The 25,857-nt window shown below is 58.0% G+C and overlaps 1 protein-coding gene across 4 annotated transcripts; it reads right to left on the bottom strand.

The window, feature by feature from the left end:
* Positions 1-991: 991 nt before the first annotated feature.
* Positions 992-23,981, bottom strand: TRAF2 (TNF receptor associated factor 2). Of its 4 annotated transcripts, none has more exons than XM_069477123.1 (11): positions 23,952-23,981; positions 17,663-17,881; positions 16,869-16,947; positions 16,477-16,575; positions 10,481-10,642; positions 9,307-9,381; positions 7,791-7,865; positions 5,281-5,562; positions 4,619-4,796; positions 2,691-2,839; positions 992-1,858 (listed from the first exon to the last, which is right to left on the bottom strand). In XM_069477123.1, exons 2-11 carry the CDS (start codon positions 17,848-17,850, stop codon positions 1,640-1,642), a joined length of 1,506 nt encoding a protein of 501 aa, XP_069333224.1. In that variant the 5' UTR covers positions 17,851-17,881; positions 23,952-23,981; the 3' UTR covers positions 992-1,639. The 4 variants fall into 4 exon arrangements, with proteins under 4 accessions (XP_069333224.1, XP_069333222.1, XP_069333223.1 ...); XM_069477121.1 differs by lacking the exon at positions 23,952-23,981 and adding an exon at positions 19,696-23,827; XM_069477122.1 differs by lacking the exon at positions 23,952-23,981 and adding an exon at positions 23,469-23,827.
* Between the last annotated feature and the right edge of the window lie 1,876 nt (positions 23,982-25,857).

Raw genomic sequence — 25,857 nt, 5'->3', positions numbered from 1 at the left:
ATACACGAGTCACAATGACACGCTATCTCCCACACACAGTAGGCAAAGCCCAACAATGTGAAGCGCCGGGAGGGACGGGAGGCCATGGGAACCTCCCCTAGTGCTCTGCAGAGCAAGCTGGCAACCGCTAAGCAAGGCAGGGACTCTCGACCCTTCAGCTCTTCCTCCAGGCCAGCCAAAGCCGGAGAGCAGCTCTGTGCCACTGTCCGCCCCCCCCCCCCCCCCCCCCCCCGGCAACCAAAAACAGAGCTCCAGAGGAGCACGGAACTGGGGCGCATTCTCCCTGGGACCCCACACAGCAGCACGACCTGAGGGTGGAGTAGAAAACAGCTACCTGAGGACAATTCAGTACCTGGTTTCTGTGTTTTTAAAGTGCAGTGCTCTTATCTGTGGACACACAAAGGTACAGAAACAGAATTTTAAACCCCAGGTAGAACAGGCACATGACTTGTGGCAAGCTGCCCCGGAGAGCTAAGGTGCCGGGCTGCAGAGGGAACAGAGGGGCCGACCCGCCACGCTCCCGTTTCCATGACAGCGCACATGTGCGCAGGGCAAACGTGTGCACGGTGGTCCTGGTGCTTGGGCTGTTGCTTTCGGTGGTTTTCCATTGTGCTAACTTCTCAAATTACAGAAGAGAGTAAGGACGTCAGGGGAAAGTCAGGCTTTTCACAGACCCCCTAATAAGGATGCCCCGACAGGCCCGGCAGCGCAGCAGGCCCCCCACCTGCCGTCCCGAGAGCACACACCGTGGCAGGCCACGTGCCTGGGGACCGTGCTCACCCCACTGGTCCGCTGGGAGTTTGGGCAGGGTGGGGTGGCACGCATGTGGCCTTCCTCTCACAGCAGCCCCTGGGAGGCCTGTGGCTGGCTGGAGAAGTGGGCAAGGGCCAGGCCCCCTGAGGGGAGGGAGCCACAGGGCCCCCAGGGAGTCACCACTGCCAAGGCTGGAAGCTGCAGGCAACCTAGAGCCAAATGGACGCCACTCCCCACAGAGATCTCAACAGTTTAATGGCGACTTCTCAGCCAGATGGTGCAGCTAACACACATCGCCCGGCGGGGCTGGACTGCGCGGGACCAGCACCCTGTCCTGCCCGCTGGCCCGGCCAAGCCAGCACAGGCGAGAGCTCTGTCCAGACAAGGACCCAGAGGTCTAACAACGCTCCCTTCCCTCAGGGGCCAGAGGGCAGAGCCGAGCAGCCTGGCGCTCCTTGCCCTGTGGACAGACTGGGGCAGCCCCACCTCCTGAACACGAGGGGGCCCGCCACACTCCTGCTCCGCGTGCCCTGCTCCGAAGCCCTTGCTAGAACGCACTCCCCTCGGAGCAGCCCCCCAGGGCCCCTCCCTCCTGTACAGGACAGACAGCAAGGGTGGTTTCCGCCAGGAGCGCTTCAGGATCCTCGCCGATCCCACCAGGGCCTTGGGCTGTGCCCATCTCCCGGGTCCCTCCACGCAGTCAGAGACCTGAGGACTGGCTAGCGACGCCTTCCTTGTGTGACGCTGACCTGGGCTTAGGGTGACACCCTCCCAGGTGCCCAAGCCTGGCCCCCACCCACCCTTGTGCGGTGAGGCCCTGGCCCAGCGTGGCAGCCCCTCACTGAGCCGGCTGTGCCTGGCTGCCCCGGCCTTTGGTGGGTGGCGGCTAGAGCCCCGTCAGGTCCACGATGGCCTTGATGAAGATGGCATCGTCCCGCACGTAGGGGTTCTTGGCCTCCATCTTGGAGATGGGGCAGAAGAGGGGGCAGCCGCTGGCGATGTTCATGTCGTTGACTGGCCTCTGAAAAGAGGACGAGGTCACGTCCGGCCTGAAGGCGTCAATGACGTGCTCCCGGTTGTTCTGGTCCAGCAGCATTAAGGTCACCTGGAGGGACAGCCCCAGGAAGGGACATGGTCCGTGAGTGCCCGAGCCCTGCTCCCAGGGGTCTGGACACACACAGCCACACACGTGCCCACCCCAGGCCCAGAGCAGAGGCCGAGACTGCGGGGAGGGAGTGCCCGGCACATCAGCCATGGTGCGCCGAGCGTCTCGCCTGCAGAACCTGCCGTGCTGGCATTTTCTGGTCACTGACATCTGGACTCTTAGCCGAGGCTTGGCACTTCTGAATTTGTGTTATCTTGCGCTTTTTCATAATATTCATCTGATAACCTGACAGAAACATTTTCTTGCCAGAGATCATGAAGCACCGAATGCCTACCCTAGAGGAAAATCCCTTTTCGGGGAGAACCTGAGACTGCCTCTGTCAGGCCTGGGAACCCCGAGCCCAGGACAGACGCGGGTCCCACCGCCCACGCCACCCACTCTGCTCTGCCTCCTCCCCTGGCTACAGGGACGGAGGGACGGGCCGTGGCAGGGCCAAGACCCAGGGTGCGGAAGGGAAGGGACCGCGTTCCAACCTAGTCTCTGGATCTTCCAGTCCTCCACCAAAAATAGATTCTGGTTTTCAAAATACTGAATTATACTTCAGATAAAGAGGGCTCAGGAGTTGTACCCCTTTCTTTGAAACACATTCTCCAAGGCAGTGTTTCCAAACTGCTGGTCCTGGCGGTGGCAGTGCCACAGGCCGCGCCTGTTGCAGACACCAGGGTCCAGCAGGCCTGAGCGACCCTGTCCCAGACACCCTCGCCACACAGAAGTTGCACGGCCCCGGGCCGCCCAACTGCTGCCCTCAGGGAAGCCCACAGGCCCCTCGCACCTTCTGGTTAAAGGGCCACCGCAGGAGGGCGTCGTTCGGGCCTTTCATCACCACGAAGAAGAGAGACAGGTGTGTCCCTCGCCCGGTGCCATCTCCATTCAGGTAGATGCGCAGACACATCTTGTAGCCGTACCTGCTGGTATAGAAGGCTGGGGAGCAGGAGAGGCGCCAGTGAGCCACCCCCCTCAAAGGCAGGGCAGGGAGTGGCTCTCTCCACCTGGCTGCCCTCCCCGGGGAACAGAAACACACGGAAATAGTCAGGTTCTGGCGATACAAAGATAGCATTTTTTTCTCAAACTGTGTAGCGTTAGTTGCTAATGAAAACAAATTTCTCTCTCAAAAAGCACAGTAATTAGAAATAGCATTTTTAAGAACCCCAAATGTAGCCCCCAAACTGGCAATGCATGAAACAACTGAGTTTGGGGCAGGTGGTGCACAAGGTGAGAACCACCCAACGGTGGCCGGGCAAAGCCGCGGAGGGAGCCCAGGCTGGCCTGGGGCTGTGGGTTGGAGCCACGTCTGCCTTGGAAAAGGCACAAGCTGGGGTGAAACCCAGAACAGCAGAGTCAACGGACGCCCCTCATCCCCAGCGAGGACAGAAAATGAGCAACAGCCGTAACATGGTTGAGGCTGTGTTTTAAGGCACTGGATATAGTATGTGCAAAGAAAATCTACAGACGGTGATCCTGATAGCTCCGTCCTGCCCGGTGCCCCCAGCAGGGGAGCCTCCCGGCCACTCTCCTCATCCAACGTGCAAGCCTGGCTCACCAGCGTCACCTAAAGCAGACACTGAACGCAAACAGGCCTCTCGCCCAAGCACGGCTCCTGCGAAGAATGTCACCATGGCTGGGCCTCTGGCCACTGACCCTTAACCTCGCTCTCTCTCAGAGCTCCCAGGAACCCGAATCACAGCAGGGACAATTCTGCTGGACCAGCCCATCTGCACAGGAGTGACGCCACCAGAAAAAGTGTGCTCTCAAGTTTTCCCTACAACAAACTTTTGTGTTTTCCATCTCAACTCACGAAAGAAAGAAGAACGAGTAAGAATGTGTGATTTTTGTTCGTATCAGGCCCCTGCTGAAGACAGTCAGGACATGCCCCACAGAGGATGGTGGCCTCTGCACAGGAGGTGCCCTGTCCAGATGCCGCCTGGGTCTCCCTCGCCTGGAATGACGCAGCACAGCAAGGCAGTCCCTGGCACTCAGGGACTTACCTGGCAGAGCCAGGTTAAATTCACACAGCAGAGCAGCCCACACCTCAGCAGCAGGTGAACGTGAAGGAAACAGTGTACACACGAGGCGTGTTCTGACCCCCGTGGCGCAAGTCTATGAAGCACCTGAGCAGGGACACAGACAGTGGCTCGGCCATCAGGAGGTCCCAGAGGACCTCGAGGGGCTGCCTCTGCCGTGCTGAGAGGTCCTGGCAGAAGCCTGCAGCTCAGCAGCCCTGCCCTGCCCCCTCCAGCACTGCCTTCCAGAGGAGACCCCAGGAAGGCCCCTCAGGAGACCCCACAATTGGGAGTGAAGAAAAGGGAGCATGAAAGACACGCCCACAGGGCTGCCTGCAGCAAAAGCTGGAAGCTGAACTGGTGGGGGAAGCGGAGGAGAGTCGGACTACTCAGCCCTGACACCCGAGCGCCATCCTCTGCCTCCTGCCGCATGTGTGTGGTGACAAGGAGCAAACCAGAGGGCAGGGACGTGGGGAGGACAGCCAGCCTGACACCCCCAGCTCCCGACCAAGGGGACACACCGCCTGACCCACATCTCAGCTGCCTGACTCGCCCCTCAGGGAGGTGCAGATGCTCCTGGGTCGGCTGAGGACGTCCCAGCCCTGCCCTTGGGAGCCATTCCACGTGGCTGCTGAGGTGAGGGGACCCGGGGTACCCAGGAAAGTAGCAGTGGTCAGGGGCAGGAGTTCTAAAACCACACCTGGGGAGAATATGGCCGGTGTGCGCCCAGCCACAGCTTCTTGGCGCTTCCTGGCGAAGTCTGAGATCTTCCAGATGAAGACCCCGTCATAGGTGGACGCCTCCATCTCCAGGACCTTCTGCTCCAGGTCAGCCATTGCCAAGTCCTTGAGGCCGATGCTCCTCTCTAGCTGCTGCACCTGCCAGGCAGCAAGACCACCTTCCCATCACAGGAAGGGAGCGGGCACTGCGCCCTGCCTCCCACAGCCACCGGTCTCCAGCAGGACGGCATCCCCAGGGCTCCTGGGGTACCCCGGGGAGGCTCCTGTCAAGGCTGTCCCTCCCCATGGGACCCTACCCCCGCCTGATGTGAGGTGGGAGCTCCAAGTCCACACAGAAGGCTCCTGGCCAGAAACACACTCAGGAGCCAAACCGCGCCAGGCACGTGCCATCGTTAACTCTGCCCTCCCGGCTGGAGAGAAGAGGCTGCAGCCTGTGGCCTTCATGACCCTGCAGTTGGGTCCCTCAGAGAATGGGGCTCAGAAACCAAGGAGGCCAAAGCCTCTGGGAGAAACCATCCTGGACAGGGGCTTGCAAACGGAGTCCTACTGTCCAGGCTGGAGCTCCTGACCTGCTAGAACCTGCCGGGGCACAGACAACGCTGCCCTCCCCCGACGTGCAGACCTTATTACTCAGGGCTTCGATCTTGTCTTGGTCCAGCCGGTGCTGCCTGCTGCAGGCCTCGGCCGTCATGGCCACCCTCTCCACCTCCCGGTTCAGGACACAGACGATGTTCTCAAAGGTGGCCGTCTTCCTCTCCAGCACCTCACACCTCTGCAGGAGCTCCGACCCCACCTGGCTCTGGTCTCCCGAGAGGGGCTTTGCCTCCAGGACGGAGCTCAGCAGCATGGCCAGGTGCCCCTGCAGCCACTGTGCCTCGTGCTCCTGCTGCTTTTCTCTCTCCACCTGCGGACACAGGGCAGGGACGCCGCTGGCACCAGTCAGCTCCGACCTGGGACAGAGGTCAGAGCACAGGAATGCCCAGGACCTGCCCATGGCTTGGCCTTAGGGATTTTCCCTTCTTGTTTACATGACAGCATTTGTCACTGTCTGAAAGTCAAGTATGTTTAAAAAATATTAACCTTCATGTATAACTCACTTGCTTTTATTTAAAACAAAAAGGAAAAAACACCATTTTTCATAAGTTGCTCACAGGGGTAAGGTGAAAATCAGGCACGGGGTAGAAGCCAGGCTTCCTTAGATATACCATACTCTACAGAGCTCAATTTGCTACTAAATAATTTTCAAACTTCTGCAACAAAATTTAAAAATATTAAAGACACTAGAAAAATTAAAGTTAAAAGAAACAGATCTATTAACACATGTGTACCCAGTTAGAGAGCAGAGGGCATGCAAAGACAAGAGCTGGACAGGAGAACACTAATGTCCTTTCCAAGCAGGGACGCTGCTGGGACTGTGACGTGTGACGTGGAATGAGCAAACTGTGGCTGAGCCTGGGACCGGGTCTGCCCAGCGGGGGGAGATCAGCAAAGTCAACACAAATGTCTTCAGCTTGAACGGGAGTATCAGCACAGACTCCTGGTGCATTTTATCTTCTTTCTGACCACTAAGAAGGCCCAGACACAAGGACCAGGGCGGCAGCAGTGAGCACCACTGGCCCAGGCGGTGGTCTCTAAAACTTCATCTTGCTCAGGGGACCTAGGCTGCCTAAGGTGGCAGATGCCAGGTCTGAGCAGGGAACAGACGACCCACAGCACACAAAGCAGGAGACCACCCAACACAGACGAGGGAAATGGAGGCAGGTACGGTCCCCTTTACCGTTATTAGGAAAAAAACAAAAATAAAATAGCTAAAGTTATATATAATGAAGTCACCAAGTAAGACCACCACCAGAGCCTCCTCACTACAGACGCAGTAAAGGGTCCCTGTCTTCACAGCAGGGGAGGTGCCTGCCTGGCGGGCTGCCCTGTGCCCAGCCCCTCGGCCGGCCAGGGGAGGGTCCACCACTTGGGCTGGGGCTGTCTCCAGGCCCAGTGACCCTCAAGGGGACACAGCAGGGTCCTGACCTCAAGGGGCACTGGCTGCAGGGGGCAAGATGGACAAGGAACAAGGACACCGAGTGCTGACTTGGGGTGGGGTGGTCTGCATGGCTGGGATGAGGTCCACAAGGACAGAGGCCTGCACACCTGACTGGTGTGCGACGTGCCTGGGCTAGAACAGCAGGGCTGCTCAAAGACGGCCAGGCCAACGACCAGGGCAGAGAGGAGGCGGCAGAGGTGAGGTCAGAGGCTGCAGGGGGAGGGGGAGGGGGCGGGGATGAGATTCTTAAATCACTGGTGAGGTGTGAAGGCAGAAGCCACAAAAAGGTTCTCCTGCAGGAAGTGCTGTGGTCTGATCTCCACGTGTAAACAAAACAGAGCAAGCAGGAGCTGACAGGGAGGCAGGTGAGCCCTGGAGTCCTGTGTCCAGGGCAGGGCAGTGATGCGGGGGCGGGCTAGGTGCCACTTGAAGACGGTCAAGGCTCCCGGTCAGACTGGACAAGTGTGTGAGACAGGGGGAGGGAACGGATGACTGCCCAGTGCCAGGGGCTTTGGCTAGAGCCAAGGGTTAGCAGCCCCCGGCTCTACCACCGTCTCTAGGATGTGCAGGGTGGAGGCCCCAGGGCCTTGGTGTCACCTTGCACAAGAAGAGGCTGGCCTCCCCCAGAGTCAAATGCCCACCACTTGCTTAGCGTGTGGTGGTGCAGGATACGGACTGCAAATCAGAATTGGATGGCTCTCTTTTTGGTGAGCTGGGAGGACAAGGCGGGGGGCACAGGGACAGCAGCTGTGGGGTGGTCAAGGCTGCGGTAAGTCTGAGATGTCTACCTGACATCTGGGGAGGCTCAAGGCCACAGGTGGATACTCACGTCTGGGCCTTCTCAGGGACGGTGCTGGTCAAAGCCAGGGGCACTATGAAACCACTGAAAGGATGGGAGTGGATGGGAGTGGGTGGCAGTGGGTGGTGGCCTGGGACTGTGCCTAGGACATTCAGACACCCGGGGCAGGAGGAGGCGCTGCCAGGGATGTTGGGAAGGAAACCTCGCAGAGCTGGGCTGGATGCTGAGTGGAGACCATGTTTGGGATAGGGGTGGCCTGCCAGCTCCAAGACCTCACTGCCAGCCCTCAACTCACCATCTCCAGGCAGCCGACGGTGTGGAACCTGCAGGGGACTCGACACTTGCCACAGGTCTTGACGTGGTCCTGGAACTGCAAGAGGACAATGACACAAGTCACGTTTGTTCTGGCACACTCACCACCTCTGCACTGACCAAGCCAGACTTTACACAGAGGGCTGTTAGACCCGTGCTGTTGGCCTCCTCATCATCACGCTGAATAAACCTGAAGCCCATTTCCAAAGCTGCATGCTCACACGCACGCGCGCACACACACACACACACGCGCGCACACACACACAAATACACGAGTGCACACGCGCTTGCCTGTAACTGGGGTGGGCGAGTGTCTCGGGTGCCTGCAATGTCCCCGAAAGCAGCACCCGTCTCTACCACCGTCTCTAGGATGTGCAGGGTGGAGGCCCCAGGGCCTTGGTGTCACCTCACACGAGGAGAGGCTGGCCTCCCCCACAGTCAAACGCCCACCACTCGCTTAGCGTGTGGCGGTGCGGGACACAGACTGCGAATCAGAACACAACATCCAGACGGGCCGGCCGCACACAGGTGTTGGTACATGATGGAGGCAGCATCTCAGATCAGTGAAGGGGAAAAAGACTAACATTTTAACAGCCCCTGTAAGGACGAGGAAACAGCCAGAGGGACAGAACTAAACGCAAGTCTCTCCTCCCTCTCCCAGGCGGCGTGGCGAGTCTATCAGAGCTTTAAACGTGAGAAAATCAAACCTACAAATACCAGAATGAAGCCCATGATTTCCTCTACACCTGGGAACGGGGACAAGGGCTTAACTACCAATCTGTTTCCAGAAACAATAACAGAAAAACCTTGAACAGTGCCCCTCCAGACCATCAAAAGCCCAAAGCCACCACCAGGGCGAGTCATGGCCTGAGGCTTCCCTGCAAGAGGAATGCAGGTGAACCTGAAGCAAATGTGTTCAATCAAGTCCACAGTCTGAGACACGAATCACAACTGCTCTCAGCATCGCTGGGGATTGGGTCCAGGACCTCCTGCAGGTACCAAAATCCTCCTGGAAGGGACGCTGGCCCCCATGAAATGGCACAGCGTCTGCATGTAACCCGTGCGGCACACGCCCTCACAAGCTGGGCCGCGTTGCCAGGTCGCTTGTATTGTGATGCCTGAGGTCCCCACCTCCACACCCAAAGCACCTGCTGCAAATACCAAGCTTCGAGGTCAATACCAACATTTCTCATAAACAGCACATGGAGGGTAATGACAACTTTAATGTTTTATTTGCAGAATAATTAGAAAGTGGCTTGCCCAAAAGTAAGTAACAACATATACTTGAGGATAAAGAAAGGGGTTCTAGACTTAGCCACTGGCACACTCAGGAGAGTGGCCGTCACACGGGAGCGCGTTTGCCACCCTGACACTTCACAGCACCCTGAGCCTTTGCACACAGGTCCTAATCCTCCCCCACACCATGCAGTGAGGGACCCTCACTGCCAACACTCGGGCCCTGACCTTGTAGCCCTCAGAAGGCGTGAGGAACAACTTACCTTCTCCCGAGAGATCTTCTTCTTGCCGCAGCCGTCACAGGTCAGGGGGAACTTGGGGCAGACTTCCTGGTGAGCCTTAGAGAAAAGCGGTCAGAAGCGTCAGTATGGGCGACAGCCAGAGTGGTGAGTGGGGCAGAGAGCGGATGTGCACAACGCTCAGGCTGTGGCCAGCGCCCAAGTGGCCACGGGAATGCTCGGGTCACCCTCCACCCTGTGCGGGATCCTGCAGGCACCACCCAGGAGTGTCAAGAGATTTTAAAACTTTCTTCTGTGTCCTGCTGGCCTCCAGGGCAACAGGAGGAAGACAAAGTCACTAGAGATGGTCTGAAAGGAGAGCATCAGCATTCTGCAACCCCAACTGAAATGACGGGCCTGCACGAGGATGGAGAATGGCTGCTCTGGCCAGAGGTGCGACGCTAGCGGCACTTTCTGACAGACGGACTGGGCTGGCCGAGCACAGGGCACCTCCAAGAGGGGCCTGGCATGCTGCTGTGGGCTGCCCGCCCGCCCCAGACAGCGCTGGCCAGGCCCGTGCGGCTGACAGCCCACGGGAAGCAGGGGCAGAGGGGCACCTCCCTGACGCCGGGACACGTCAGCAAAACGCAGCGGCGGGAACCCTGAAGGACGAACGTCCCAGGAAGAAAAGACGCCCACGGAGAACTAGTAAAGACGAAGAGACCCCAGGGACATTTCGACAAAACACAGAGAGGGACCTTGTCTGGATCGTGACTCAATAAACAGGAAAGACACAGACACGGGACCGTGGACACAGCGAGCGAGCGAGTGACAGAGAGCAGTTACAGCAGGAACAGCGCAGCGCAGCTCTGTGAGCCGTAGAGACGAGCTCTGAGCCATCTGGGAGGAAACGCCACAAGGGCGGGCTTGTCGAATGGCAGTCGGGGCTGCGGTGCCCAGGCCTCTCCAGCTGTGAGGCCCACACGGAGCGAGGTGACGCAGTGCCTGCTGCCACTCTCTACCTGGGCGTGTTCCAGCTTTTCTACAACAAACACACTTGGGAAAGTACTTGGTGTTGACTTCACACCCATGCCTAGTTCCTCTCTCGGCTTCGGGGAGAGGGGAGAGGGCCGAGGCCCGCAGAGACAATCGCGAAGAAGCCAAGCCAGCCCGTCCCGGTGCAGCCACAGCCGCACAGGCCATTCCGCGCCCCACACACCTTCGCGTCTGCCCCAAGGCAGGGTGCGCGGCAGTGCCGGCAGCTCAGGCTCCTCTCTGGACACTCGTGCTCTGAGTGGCGCTCCTTGTCACCAAGGCGGACCAGGCCTTTGCACGCGGGGCACTCGGTCAGCATGAGCGGGCAGCGGCCTTCGTGGCAGCTCTGGCAACAAAAGGGGAAGGGATCAACAGAGCTTGCGGAACTATACGGGCACCACCTGTGTCGAGGTGGCTCAGGGTCCGCCTGCCGGTGCCTGTGGGTAGCAAGCCAGCCCCCCGGGGCTGCCCTGTGCAGACAGCTGCCAGGGCTCCCACAGGCCAGACGGCAGGAGGGGAAGGTGGTGTGTTCTCTCCCCCTCCGTGCTCCAGACTGAGCCAAGGAGATGAGCAGTTGCAACTGGTCTCTCAGGGGGTGGCTCACCACCCCCAGGGTCGCCCAGCTCCCACCACCGCTGAAAAAGCCAAGTACATGACCCCTGCCCGGTGATGGCATGTCCCCACCACTCACACCAGCTCCTCATTGAGAAGGCACCTCTTTAGACCAAAAGCAAAACGTGGTCCGTGCTGGGGCATGATCTTGCCAGCCCTGGGCCTGCTGTCATTACGGGGGCGGGTGTGAAGGGGCAGAGGTGCAGATGGGAGACAAGGAGACAGCGAGGGAGGCCTGTGGGCCTGGCCGCCCACCCTGGCCTGGGCACAGGCCGTCCGTCGGAAAGGCCCTATGCCATGAGGAGGTGGCTGCAGGGCTAGGCCCCTCGGCAGCCCACTCGCCCCAATGCTGAGAGCCACCGCCCCCCTGAACTGAAGACCCGGTGGCCACTGACGCAGGAACGCCTCAGCCAGTGAGACGAGAGATGGTGGGGGAGGCAGGGCCAGGGGAGGCGCCACAGGCACGGTCTAGGGAAGCAGGAACCTGGCGCGGCAAGGAGGGGCCCGTGGAGGACCCCAGGGAGAGCAAGGGCGGCGCGGAAACGTGGAGGGAAAGGCGCGCTGTTGCCTGCTCATCCCGCTGGGTCAGGAGCCCAGGACCCAGCAGCGGAAGCCAGCCACCGCTCAGGCCTGCTGCCACCCCGGGCATGGCCTCGTAGACCACCTTGAAGACAATGCCCAACGGCGCAGGGTCTCCACAGCAAGGTGACAAGGCCTGACTGAACCCTTCAAGGACCTCAAGGGAAGGTCGTTAAGCCGCTGCAGTAACAGCAGGAAGAACGAGGGGCAGGCCCAGGGGAGGGGGAGAGAGGGCTGGATCCCGGATGTGTTCGGGGAGCCAGGTGGGTCTGCTGACGGAGCGTGCTGCCGACAAGAACAGAGAGAAGTCGAGGATGACCCCCAGGCCTCCGGCCCAGGCCACAGGAGGGATGAGGTCAGCCCCTGGGTCCTGACTAGCCTCTGCGGGAGGCCAATGAGGCAGACACTGAACTGCAACAAGTCTTTCAAGACAAGCGAGCTGCGAAGGGGACAAAGAAAGGCGCTGAACAAGATTTGTTGGCTAAGTTTCTTTTGTGATAAAATATACATAAAATTTACCATCTTCACCACTTCGAAGTGCACAGCTCAGCAGCACTGAGCACTTTCCCACTGCTGTGCAGCCGTCACCCCCTCCACCCACAGAACTTTCCACCTTCCCGACCCGCCGCTCTGTCCCCAGGAAACGCTCTCCACCCCTCCCGCTGTCTCCACGGGTCTGAGGACTCTGGGGCCCTCCTGTGAGTGGAATCCCATTAGCCTGGCTTATCTCGCTGCGCACAGCGTTAAGTTTGAGACAGGAGACACTAGCGCGTGTTTTCTGTGCCGAGGGCACAACCCAGCGACAGGAGAGGATGACAAGGAAAGAGGAAGACAAGCTAAGAGAGGAAGGGTCCTGGGAGATGCGAGGGCACCCAAGCAGGAGCGGACCCGCCTGCAGGGCCCTTCCCACAGGGCTGCAGCTCAGGGTCCCCCAGACGACTCAGGAAAAGTTGCTATGGGGGGTGAGGAACCCCCTTTCAGGATCTGGGAAGCGGGTGGGTTTCTTGTCTGCGGGGCAGCAGCTGTGGGGCTCCCAGGAGAGGCCACTTTCCCAGGACAGTGCCCTGCAAGCAGGTCCAGGCCCAGCCCTCTCTCCCCTCCCCTGGACCTGCCCCTCCTCTTCCTGCTGTTACGCAGCAGCTTCCCTGGCTTTCCCACCTTCCCTCCAAGTCCTTGAAGGGCTCGGTCAGGCCCTGTCACGTTGCTGTGGCCTGAGCATTGAGGGCCCCAAGCTGAGACAGCATGGGGTCCATGACAGACCGCCAAAGCCGCCTCAGGTCAAAGGGGCTGGGCCTTCAGGGCTTCTCAAGCCCCAGCCAGCACAAGGCGCTGTGTCTCTGTGGGCCCTAACGGCTCCGCAGAGGCACACCCACACTCCCAGGGCCTGTCCGTTCTGGGAACGACAGAGAGCACCTGCATGGAGAGGTGGTGTCCAGGTAGTGCCCACACCGCCTCAGAGCACCCCACACCACATGCCTCCCAGAGCAGGCCCAGCCTGTCACCTGACCTCATGCCTGAGCCCAAAGAGAACCCTGCTGAGTGGCCGAATTGGTAGTGCCCATCAGGTCCAACGCCGGGGCTCCCAACAGGTAGGACCCCACAGGAGCGTCTCACACGTTCTTGGCCCCAGAGGGCAGCATCCCAGACCAGCCCCAGGGGCAGGACCAGGACACGCAGGAGCTGCATGAAGCCCCTTCACACTGTATGCGACAGCAGGGACCCCTGGGCCAGCTTCAGTGCAAGCTCCCTGGGGACAGTCCTTGTGAACCTTCACACAGGCACGACAATCCTCAAGGGCACCCCACTGGGCACATGGACCCAGCCCCCAAGACCTCCAGCAGCACAGGCCCGACCATCACCTGCTGAAGGAACCAACTCCCCGAACCCGACGACAGCGGGGACCCCCTCCACCCTCAGCCACCTGAGCAGGTAACAGCAATGATCAAACTGAACCAAACAGAAGCCTTGAGCACTAACATGGTCTATCAAACATGAGCTAAAGCACAAATAGCTGAGGTACTCAGACTGAATTAAAAGACCGTTCTGTAATGCACAATGAAATGCTCACAGATGAAATGACATGACATTTTCCATCCGCTTTAAACTCATCCAGAAAAGGAAAAATCCAGGGGTGTGGCTGAAAGCCTGGAGAGGCCGGTGGGTCCGTGCTGCGGGGCAGTACGCGAGGGCCCCAGGGCAGCGGGCGGCCTCTGCTCTGAAACGTGCTGCGTGTCTGGAGTTTCAGTAATACCCTCTCTCCTGGCACTCTGCTTGAAATCCCCGGTTGAACCCAGGCCGCCCAGCAGCAGATGCCTCTGTACCAGAACCTTCCTCTCGTGATCAGAACAAAGCTGCCTTCTCCCCCACCCAGCGCACACTTTCAAAGACATCAGTATTTGTTCAACCAGAATTCAAACCAAATGTTTTAAGCAAATACAGTCAACTGTACCTTGAATTTCAGCAGAACATGCAATGAGGACGAGCATACGTGACCTGGCTGTTACCTGCTCATGTGGGCTGAACTTTATCCTCTCCGGAAAGTTTTCCCGAATCCCGCCCCCCACCCAGGGCCCCTCCTCTAAGCACCTGCAGCTCCAGGGCTGGCCGTGAAATTCAGCTTTACTGTTAACATTTAACAGACACGCCATAAACATTGTTTAGTTTTAAAATCATTCCGTTCTTAGACAGGCATCCTTGCAAAGGAAAAACGTGAAAAAGCTTAACAGGATTTTCCCTCTTTTTTCCAACAATTCAGACTATCAAGGAAAAAAACACTTTGGTATTGGTACCAGTTTTCACAGGAAACCCCCAGCATGTGCCTGCCTGGCAGATGACAGGCAGGGCCACTCTGCAGAGGGGGGACCCCAATCATACACAGGGGACTGGATCTCAGGCCCAGCTCGTGACATTTACAACCAGTGAGAGGTTTTATCAATAAAATCAAAGGCAACCGCAGAGCTACCCCAGAGCAGGGCCCGCCCCCCACATGACCAAACCCGACTCCTCTCAGGGACTTTCCAGGCTCTCAAAGGGCGCAGCCGGGACTTTCCACCCTGCATGCCTGTAGGGCCGCACGGTGCCCAAGCCCACAGGCTGGCTGCAGCCCCTGGCCCTCAGCCAGAGGCCCACACAGCCGCCAGCCTTGTATATTACGGGCCTAGAGGCAGCTGAGACCCCAGAGACCGGAAGCCCAGCCCAGAGCTGGGGACCGCTATTTCACTGGTCCCCTCAAAAGGCAGCACAGCACACATCATGCCCGCTCCCGGCACCCTCCCAGGAGAGACCCTGACCCCAGCGACCTCCCCAGAGGGCCATGTCCCTTTCAGACAGCACCAAGCAACAACCAAGCTGCAGGCCTCTTTGGCTAAGCAGGGCACAGGGGGTACAACGTTACCCACCAAAGCTGCATGTGCCCCACGGGTGTCTCGGGAGCCTAGAATATTCGGGCCATTCGGCACCTCTGCCCAAGGAGGCAGAAGCCTTTCACTTGGGGAAGTGCCCAGAGCTGTGGCTCCATGTCTAGCCCCAGGCTACCATGCTAGGAAGGAAAGCGGTCTCCTTGCTCACCCCATATGTGGCCAAAGCGGCTCTTCTGGCAAAACAAAACTTAGGGCCCAAAGACCACAAAGGAGAGTTGGTCAAAAGAACGAGGGAGGCATGGTCAGGCACACAGGCAGGGAGCAGGAAAGAAGAAACCCACCAGTAATTCAGGATCCCAATTCCAAACCTGACAGGCAGTGCCCAGGGTCCAGTTCAGCAGAACCCCAACCCACTGCCCGGCACAAGGCTTCTCTGTGGGCTTCGGGCCCCAGCAGCCCTGGGCTGGGAGCTCCCCTAAGCGCAAGAAAGCTGGGGTTCCCAGCAAACAGCCTTCACAGCCTCACCGGCCTCATGCCGGACTGGATGGCGTCGAGGCACCTCCCCACTTGGAGACTCCAGCCTATTACTCTGTACCGCTGAACAACTGCTCCCCCAGCACCTGGCACCCACCATTCTCCTTCCTGTTGCTGTGGATCTGACGACTCCAGGGACCTCACACCTGCAGGGTTTGCCCTTTTGTGACTGGCTATTTCACTGAGCATGGTGCCTTCAAGGTTCATCTCTGTTGCAGCATGTGTCACAATGTCCTTCCTTTTTAGGGCAGAAAAAGACTCCACTGTGTGGACAGACCACATTTTATTTTCCCACTCCTGCGTCAATGGACACGCGAGCTGTTTCCACCTCCTGGCCACTGTGAATAACGCTGCCGTGAGCATTCCTGGACAAAGAGCACGTGTGAGGACGACAAGGACTGCGTGACCTGCACAGCTGTGGCCGCCCCTACACTGCAGGTTTAGTTGCCAAATGCCCAACAGGTGACATGAGGATCACAATGAAATCCCCAATATGCCGACGCAGGCATGCCAGCCCACCCTGCCTGGCACACCAAGTGAAACCACAGCGATGTCACGCAAAGGCCACTACCTTTGTCACTGGCCAGAAGCCTTTCTGTGACCACAGAACAAATGTGCCCACTATTTGTGCAATTCTAATGTGAACACAATTTGAAGAAAGAATCCCTTAAAGGACACAAGAGACACAACAGAAAATCCCACCACGCTCGAAAGCGGCAGTCTCCAGCGCAGGGCTCGCCGTTCCGTCGTTTCCAGGAAACCTGCTGCTTAGACAGCTACGGCGCTCTCAGCGCCAGCACGGACACCTGCGACCCTCACCTCCACCCCAGGATGGCAGAGGACTGCACCCCACCGACAGACAAGGAAACTGAGGCACACAGTGTGGGGCTGTGCTCTGCACAACTTGAGTTTCTGAATGGACAGACTGTCAGGGGCGGCTGCATCTCTGCCTTCAGACAGGCTCTCTCAGGAAAGCAGAGCGCAGGCCACGGCCAGACCTGCCGCGGGAGAGCGATCCCGACTGCTGGGCTTCAGCCGCCAGGCCACACTCAGGCCCCAAGCAGCCACTGTGCCAGCGCAAGGACACCGTCTTTACCTCATATTCTTTCAGGGTCCCCTTCCAGGTGCACCCATCGCTGGGACAGACGGCCGGCAGGCTCTCCACCTCCCTGCGGGCAGCATTGTCCGGGAAAGCCTGCGGAGAGGAGCAGCCCTCAGGTTAAGCCTCCTCCCAGCCACCTGCTTGTCCAGCGGAGGGACGGGCGCAGCACACTCGTCCAAACCAACGCCTGCGCTACACGCGGAGGTGGCCCCTGAGGCCTAACTCACCTCTTGGTGCCAGCCTTTCCAAACCCTGAGCACCATCCAGTTTGCTAAGGAGCAAGCTCTAGCTTCTAAAGGTTCATTCTCCCACCAGTGTTGGTAAAGGAAATTACAAAACATTTTCTGTTCATTTCAACATTTTCAGCTTCAAGACATTTCACTTACCGAACTGCTCTCTAAAATAGAAATGCCTTCTTCATAGATGCCCTCGTGAACACAGGCGGCACAATTCTGAGGCCCAGAGCTAGTGGGGGGAAAAGGAAGAAGAAATCTCACTGTGAAACCCACTACGGAGAACCAAAAACACAGCTCCACACCACCATGTCTGTAAGCTTTCTCATCTTTAACTAGAACAGGCAAATACTAATTGTACAACTGTTTAAAGATTTATTGATACAGGAGATGAGAAGATTTGGATCCTGCAAGGGGGTATCTAGGGTTTGAATCTCTGAAGCCGAGTCACCCCTTCCACCTATGAACAAGGCGCTCTGAAGGGTTCACCACCTAGTGACAAATGCTGCCGAAACACAGTGACGGGGACTGCTCGCTCTCCCTACGGGACCAGCCCGCTGCTGACGGGCACAGAGCCTCCCGCCTCTCAGACCACACTTACCGGCCAGTCACCTCACAGGGCAGGCTCCTCTTTAACTATCTATAGGAGCCAGAAAGCAAGCTATAGCCTAACTTTAAACTTTCTAGTACCCCAAAAACGAGGTGAAATTAACTTTAATGATGTATTTAAAATACCATATATCCAAAATAGTATTTCAAATTAGTATTTCTACTTTATTAAATTCATGTTCTTTGTGCTAAGCCTCCGAACCCCAGGGAGTTATCTAACCTCGAGCACATCTAACCTGGGCCAAGGCTGCTGGGGAAATCCATGCTAGGCAGCACGGCTCTAAAGCCAGCACCACCCGCCTATCCCCTGTCCCCTGGGGCCTGCCGGCCACACGCACCTGAGGATGGTGGTCAGGCAGAAGGAGCAGTACCGGTGGCCACACTGGGCCTGGAAGGGCCTCCGCAGGACGTTCCTGCAGGCAGAACACAGGTACTTGGCCTCTAGCTTGGTCCCCAGGAGGCTCTTGGAGAAGCCAGGCTGCAGCAAGTCCAGGGAGCTGGGGGGGCTCACGCTAGCTGCAGCCATGAGAACTGTGACCCCCGCGAACTGCCGAGCCCTAAGGAAGAACACAGAGCACATCATGCTTCGATTCCAGAACAATCCTCTCAAGAGAAAACAAAGTCCACGGGGATGTGCAGTGCAGCAGGCAACGGTGAGAGGCCATCCACTGACCTGCGGACAAGGGTCTGGGAAGCAGAACTCTAGAGCTCTGGGGAGCCCTGGAGACAACCTGGTCCAACCTCCTGCTCCTAACACGAAGCTAAGGCTCAGCAAGGTGGTCACACGGCTGGCACCCACACACACACGGTCCACCACTCTCAAGAGGCACAGACCCAACGGCTTCCTGCTGCGCACACCCCCAGCTCGGGGAACAGGCCACCTTCCCGCTAACACTAAGGGTCGGTGGTCCTCAATCCCCTGTGCCCTTCTACCCTGAGCCTCCTACAATGAGTATGTTTGAGAACAGTGCATAGCTTCAAAAACCTACCTGAACAAACCCGCTGGGCAGGAAATGCCCGTCCGCTAGCACTCAGGCCTTACACGGCACCCAGGAGACGGCCACACATCAGAGCAGCCCCTAGACCGGGAGTGTGGCCCACCTGGTGACGGCGATCCCTCCCGTTTGCTATCACATTTCCCACGGCTTCAGACTGAGCACACGGCCTTCAGAGCTCCCCACCACATGCCGGTCCCACCCTGTCCTCTGCTGCCCACAATGGGGACACTCTGGTACCCCAAACTCCAAGAGTGGTGTGAGTAAAGCTTGAGTACAAAGCTCTTAAAGCTTCTGGCTGAAGTTAGTCCATGTGTGCTAGCTCCACTCAGGCACAGGGAATGTCCCATGTCACAGACGCCCATGGGAACAGACATGACCCAAAACACGGCTGGACGGTCACCCACAAAGGAGCGAGCGGGGTGGGGGGGGTGCCTAGGCTTCCCCAAGGTGCAGGAGAAAGCCTTGAATTAGACAAGCAGACCTGTGCTTCTCAGCAGCCCCATGCCTGGTACTGGGGTGGCCTGCACACCTGGAACACCCAGTGCTTTCTTGCTGTGCCTGCAAGTGGCACTTGTCACCTGATGCTCACCTGTCATACTCCCCCCTCCAAAAGCAGCCTGAAGGCCACAGCTAGCTTGAGGCACACCCTGTCCCCAGTCAGGGGTCCTGCCTGCAAAGAGGTAGGAGGAATTGGAGCCATCTAGCAGGAAATCAGGTTTGTCCCAGAGAGGAGGGACTCCCCATGCCACCCACCCCCAAGGGGGGCTTGTTCCTGCCAGGTGGGCTCCAGGCAGTAGGGTGGAGCATGCTCTGAGAACACAGAGCAGGAAGCAGAGGGGCCTGGTGTCTGGTGACATTCCCTGGAGGGAGTCCAGGGAGATGGGGACCAGCAGGCACGAGGCAGAGATTGGTCTCGCAGGGAATGCACGGCTGCTGACTGCTCTATGCCTGGGCAACAGCCCCAAGACAGGGGCCTTGCTGTCCCCTTCAAGCAAAACTGTGAGGACCAGGCGACCCATGCCACTGTCACAGCCACACAGCGGCGCTCTGTTTTCCTCACTGCCTCACCCATGTTGTTCATCTTATGTGGTGATTTGCTACATACACGTACATAAAAGGTTCATAAAACTGTGTCTATTCTTCATGAGAGGCATTCTGAGATTTCTATTGTATTTCTTTTCTCTGGTCAGAAGCTACTAAATTGATTTCATGAACCATTAATAGTTTAAAAGCACTGCTCTAAGCCACTTTGGACAGAGGGATTTTCTGCTTTTAAATATCACTGGTAAAAAAAAGCCACATCCTTTAGGTCTGAACCCTATTTTATATGTGGTACAAGATGTTAGATCAAAAAGAACATAAAACATACAGACCTCTGCGACTGCTCATGTCTGTATACAGACGGGGCAAGAAGGTAAAATAAGAAATGAAGATCCCTGTGAGGTGGGGGCTTTAGGGTGATCGTTCTCTTTGTTCAAAATGCCGCTGAGGAGCGTCCTGTGAAATCTCAGACGAGGCTTTATTCCCTTCACGTCGACATTCCTCCTAAACACCGCAGGGGGCTGCTGGAGAAACACTTTTGGCCCGAATGGCCACAGCTTCTGTGGTAGAATAAGTCCATTTTATTAATCCGTTAATGTTTCACTCCAGTCAGACATAAAAGAACTGCAAAAATGGTATTTTTTCCCTCCAGTGATAAAAGAGGGAAGAGGCCACAACCCAGCAGGGCCTTGACCTCTGCCACTCCTTGGAGGCGTGGCCTCACCTGGCCACCGCACTGTCCTGACGCAGCTGGGACGACAGGGATCGACAGGGATCGTTACTCCTGTTCTAAACGTGAAGGAACCCCGTGAGTCTGAGAAGTTTACCAGGCATCACGCCCCCAGCCCCACAGCAGGCAGCGGTCACAGGCCTCCAGGTCCCATCCATGCCCATGCTGCACACTGGGGTTCTTGGCGCTTAAGGGATTCCTTACATGTTTGATTTCAATCTCAACCAAAAATACATTTTAAGAACCGTAATGAAAACCATCGTGAAGATGCAAGAGTGCTATGCCAAAACTTTTAGCACACTGAAACCTACCAACTCATTAAACCCTCTAACATAGTACCCCAATTTGCTCAAACTTGGGGAAAAAACTTCTGCGGTATCTGGCATCTATCCCAACCTCCTCTGGCTTAGGCTTGGGAGCCCTCGGTGGCCTGCACAAGGCTATGCATCTAATTACCCATGGCACAGTGGAGGCAGGGGGACTCCCGCAGCTAGCCACTATGGCTGCCTGCACCAAACACGCACACTGAGACCTGGTGCATGGGCCAGGCGGCTTGGGCTGCTCCTGCCTTTCGTACACGTAAGAGGTGTGAGAGGTCAGATTTTATTGGCAATTAAACCTGGAAATAGAATGCACCGCTGGTCCTTTCAGGCTTCCATATCAGTTTTACTCTAAAATCCCGACTGTATCAGCTTAGGTGGTTAAAAACAGAAAGAATATCTAGTTGCGGTGACTTATCTGAGTGTGTGAGTAGTTACCTCCTACAGACATAATCCCTGATTTCATACTTAATTCAATCCCAAAAATGTGTTCCAGATGTAAATGCACTAACTTTATACAACAGAGCTACATTTTGTTAAAAGGGCAATTGTACCAGATACAAAACAGCATTTAGGAATAATTCCAGTTATACAGAGTTCAAGGACAGGCAAGATGCATCTATGACAATAAAAGTCAGAAGAGCAGTTACCTTTGGGCAAGACCAGTGTTGCCTACAAGGGCACGATGGGGCACTCTGGGGACTAGAAACCAGGCGCACAGACAAGAATACACCTGTATGTACACGAAGCACTTGCACACAAAACAAAAAAATGGAGTTTCTATTCCAAAAGAGCTAAAAAATATAGTGAAATCCTGATTATGGTGTACCCATGCGCATTTCTCAAATATAATCCAGTCTCATGATAACAATGGCAAAGAGCAAGCTCAACATGAGGTTTTAATATAAAAGAACCCCAACACCCTCCATAGGAGAGCGAGAGGCACGCGGCACCCTCTGCTGCGGACGGACCGGCCTGCATGCCCCCCTGTGCCCAGCTCCAGCCTGGGTGCCTCCGCCCTGGGGAAAGAGCAGGACCAAGGGGAGAAGAGGACGTTCCTGAAAGACATCACGGAGACTCTGACTGAGGTGGAGTCACTTGGCAACTGAGATCCAACGTCCGGACTCTGGAGTGTGAACACGGTTCAGTAGCATCAGTAACTCTCAAAAGGGCGAGCTGTGACGAAAGTCAAACACTGCCCAAACCATGACACCAAATCAGATACGGGTGTGACATGGCTGCTGTCGGGGTGGCCTTGCTACCAGCAAATGCTCGGATGCAACCTGTGGTCTCACTTCTCCCACAGGCAAACAGACTCCAGGATACCCCAAACTTCTCAAATTCCTGTCTCCAACAACAGCCCACCACTGTTTTACACAAGACTGGGACCCACATAAGAGTTCGCGTGGTTGCGCCCAGTTCTTACCCACTTATTTAACAAGCCCACTGAGATAATGTCCGGTAGCTTCAATCTGTGCACAGCCATGAGTATGAGACCTCTCCTCCAAGTATTGGAAATCCATTTCAAAATTATAATTTTATATGGAACCCCACCTTTTTCAGACTCAGCATAATACCAAATAGAAGCCTGGTAACAACTTGAACTCCTAACAAATGTTTATACAAAATTATCAAAAGCAAATGTTGCAGGAGAGTACCTCTCCGATCTTACAAATGTTGGTTGATAATTATTCATACAATCAATATATTTACCTTCCTTTATTAAAAACCAGGGCTACTGACAAATAATGATGCAGTAATTCTGTCCCTTTCAAGATCGTGTGGCCACACAGCAGGGTCTGCTCCCAGTCCTTCTCTCCCAGGACCCAGATGACCACACCACCAGCCCCGTCTCCACTACTCCAACCGTGGGCCCCGTGCTCTTCCCCAACATCCCTTAGCCCCTCAACGTGGCAACTGCAAATGGACGACTTTAGACCTGACTGTTCGCCTGACCCCAGACTTGCATCCCCAGCTGCCCCTGAGAGCTCCACGGGAGCTGCGCCTCCCCCATCTCAGCCCACGAAGTGCCACCCCCTTTAGTAGCTCAGGCCAGATTCCTGCAGACATTTCGACTCCTCTTCCTCTCACACACCCACCTCCAATGCATTAGGAAATCCCGGTGGCTCTACCTTCTCCAAACATCCAAAGTCTGACCACACTGCTGCTGCCAAGCCCAGGCCACCATCCACTGTGGCCCAAGTCACTGCATTGGCCTCCCTGCTGCCACCCTGGCCATCCCGGTCCCCCACTGTCCTCCAGCAGCCACAGGGGCCTTGAACACAGGACTAAGACCGGGTCTCTCCTCCCCTCAGAGCCCCCAGTGGCCTCCCAGCTTGCCAGTCTCACGGCAGCCGGCACAATCTCCCCCTGCCCACAGTTGGCGGGGGCACTGCTCTCCTCATCAAGGCCTTTCCTGAGCCCCAGCCCACACCCGGCACTCCTTGCCACCTAGCATGCTACATGATCTGCTCCATTACTCTGGACAGCCCACCTGTCCCAGGCTGGGAGTCCCGGCCCTGGGCCAGAGTCTAGGCCAGGGCCAGGCACAGCTCCAAGAGGGCTAGGCCCCTGCGGTCCCTCCCGGATGCTACTGCCGAAAGCCACTCAGTCTTTCTACTGCTCAGACAAGGCCTTCAGAAAAGCAACCCTTAGGCTTTTGTTTAAAATTGAACCAAGAGTGAATTTTGCGATATGCAAATTATACTCCGATAAAGGTATTTTTAAAGGGCAAAATTCAAACACCAATTTTGGGTTGGTTGGGGCCTCCACCTAAAAACAGTAACTTTGAGTCACTAAACACCACCTTCCTCGCAGGTGAGACGCAGCCCCTGCCAGAGGCTGACAGGAGCAACGTGGCAGGGCCAGGTGTGGCCTCTGCCGCCCGGCCACACGTCCAGCCAGGGAGCCGCGCGGTCCAGCCAACGCCGCCAGCTCTGTGCCCGGCGGCCCCGGCTCCAGGCTCCCCCGGCAGCTGTCTCCTTTCCCGGTCCCCAGCTCTGCAGCCCCGGGGGTCGCCGTGGGTTTCGGCCCATTTCCAGTCCTCACCACCTACCTACGGCTGAGAACCGGGCTCAGACACACGCACGCACGGGACGCCCCAGCCCCCCGAGCGGGCTTCCAGATGCCAAAGGGGTCCTGGAGCCGCGGCCCCTGGGGTCGGCGGCGCCCCCCGACCCTGACCCCTGGACCGGAAGCGCTGCGTGGGGACAGCGATCCCCCGAGGGGCGGAGAGCGATCAGAAAGGCTGCCCGGGCCGAGCGGATGCTGGGAGCGGGGTCCACGGCGAGACCCCCGGGCGACAGCCCAGGCGCGAGCCGCCCGGTGGAAGGCCGCCCGCGTTCACGAACTTTCCGGCGCCGGCCGCGCTCCGACTTCGTTTCCGGCCAGGCCGCTCCGAGAAATCCCCTCAGTCTGGCCGCGGCCCGGCCCCGCCCCCGGCCAAACCCCTCCCCAGCCCCGGCCCCGACCCCGCCGGAGCCCGACACCGACCCCGCAATCCGCCCCCGGCCCGGGGCACAGCCCGCGCCTGCCTCACCCAACGGTCGCTCACGCCGGGAACCGAGTGCCCGCCCCGCCGCCGCCGCCGCCGCCGCCGCCGCCGCCGCCGCCACCCGCCCGCCGCCAGCCCGCTCCGAGCACGCCTGACGGACTGACGCGGGAGCCTACCGGCGAGCCCACAGGGGACCTCAGCGGGCGCCGATTGGCCAGGTCTGCCCCGCTGCTGGCCCGGCCCCCTGACGGCCTGACGCGAAAGCCTACCAGGAGCGCGCAAAGAGCCGCAGCGGGCGCCGATTGGTCGGCGCTGCCGCGGCGTGTGTGCCTAAAATGCCCTCCCGCCTCTCGCGAGCAGAGCGTGCCCTGAGGGGTCCGCGCGACGGCCAGACCTACCTGCGCGATCGCCAGCGGAGCCCTGCCCGGGACCGGGTCCCTCGGACGCCTCCCGAGCCGTGCAGAGCAGGGCCTCCGTGCGGGGGGCCCACACCGTAGGGGCCAAGGGGAGCGCATTTCCCAGGAGGTGGGATGCCCTGGGCGTAGGCTAAGTGCGTCGGGGTTGCGCGCTTCCGACGGCGGCGCGGTGAGTTCGTGTCATGGGGGCGTCGCTGCCCGGCGCAGCCGCGGCCCCGGGGCGGTGGCGGGACGGGCGGGGGCTGCGTAGCGGGCTCCGCGGGCGTGGGTGCGCTGTCCCCAGAAGCGCGGGCGTCGCGCCGCTCGCGTCACACTCGGCTTGGGGTCGGCGTGCCCTGCCTGGGCCCGCGTGCGGGGGCAGCTCAGGCCGGTGGAGCTCAGAGGCGCCGGGCTCCGTGGCCTTCCTTGAGACCGAGTCGCCGCGAGCCCGGCAGGGTCGAGGGCGTGTCACTGAGGCCCAGGCGCTGACCGAGAGCGCTGGGTGTAGGGAGCGGCCCCTCCCGGCTGCACCGCGGAGGCCGCGCGGCGTGGCGAGGGGCTCCGGCTGCAGTGAGCGCCCTGCCTCCTTCGGGGGAAGGAGCCCTCGCTCCACCGGCCTCAGGCCACCGCAGCCCGCCCTCCGTCCACACGGGATTTCCCGAGCGCGTCAGACACCTGCCGCCTTTGATGGCAGGGACGGCCGGGGATGGACAGCACCGTGCGGGTCAATCTCAATACTTGCCTCAGTGATTCTACCACGAAAATGCCTTTGTTTATTTACACTTTACTGTTTTCAGAATATTTTCTCTCTTTCTTTCTCAACACACACACTTTAAAACAAAGATTCGGATGACAAGCCTTCGGGGCAAAGGGGCTCAGAGGCATGCCCTGATGGGGAAGTGGCCAGCCCACCCCACCCACCAGCTTGGAAGCGGGTGACATTAACGTCCTGAAAACTCGCCTCTTGCTGGCTCAGAAAGGGGTGACTCACTCTGGTCGTTGGACTGCTCCGGGGATTCCCACAGGGGTTTCTTCCTGCCAAAAAGAAAGCGAAAGTCGCCTCACCGAGGGCAAGGTGGGTGGGGGGATGTCCCTGAGCAGAGTCAGCAAGGGCTGCAGCATCTTCCCACTCCCTGGGGGCTGGGGTCTCAGGAACAGCAAAGAGCACCACGGTTCAAGCCTGGCGATGGGGACAGAGGCAGCCTTGGTGCCCTGACCTGAGGGAGTGGGTGCCCCTGGGGGGCAGTACAGCCTGAGCCTGGATCAGAGTAGGTGCTGCTGTGGGCAGCAGCGGCTCACCCACTTGGCCAGGGCAGGGCATTGAATAAACTTTACAAAAAAGGGGAAATACTCATGGATTAAAATTACATTACATTAGGATAGGTGCAGGGGCTTACACCTATAATCCCAGCACATTGGGAAGCTGAGGCAGAAGGATCCCTCAAGGCCAGGAGTTTGAGACCAGCCTGGGCAATATAGCAAGACTCTGTCTCTATAAAAAATAAGAAAAAACTAGTCAGGCATGGTGGTATGTGCCTGTAATCCTAGATACTGAG

Source organism: Eulemur rufifrons, chromosome 7, assembly GCF_041146395.1.
Source record: "Eulemur rufifrons isolate Redbay chromosome 7, OSU_ERuf_1, whole genome shotgun sequence".
Classification (NCBI taxonomy): Eukaryota; Metazoa; Chordata; class Mammalia; order Primates; family Lemuridae; genus Eulemur; species Eulemur rufifrons.
Note: the sequence above shows the minus strand (reverse complement) of the source record. Positions and strands in the feature narration are given on the sequence as shown.

What these genes read in the sequence shown, in the direction of transcription:
- TRAF2 (XM_069477120.1), bottom strand. Translation starts at nt 17,907, where the DNA reads ATGATGTGCTCTGTGTTCTTCCTTAGGGCTCGGCAGTTCGCGGGGGTC. An exon ending in GGACCCTGAAAGAATATGAG is followed by an intron (nt 10,643 to 16,476) that starts GTAAAGACGGTG and finishes TTTTGTTGCCAG; the next exon opens with AGCTGCCACGAAGGCCGCTG. An exon ending in TCGAAGCCCTGAGTAATAAG is followed by an intron (nt 4,797 to 5,280) that starts GTCTGCACGTCG and finishes GCTGCCTGGCAG; the next exon opens with GTGCAGCAGCTAGAGAGGAG.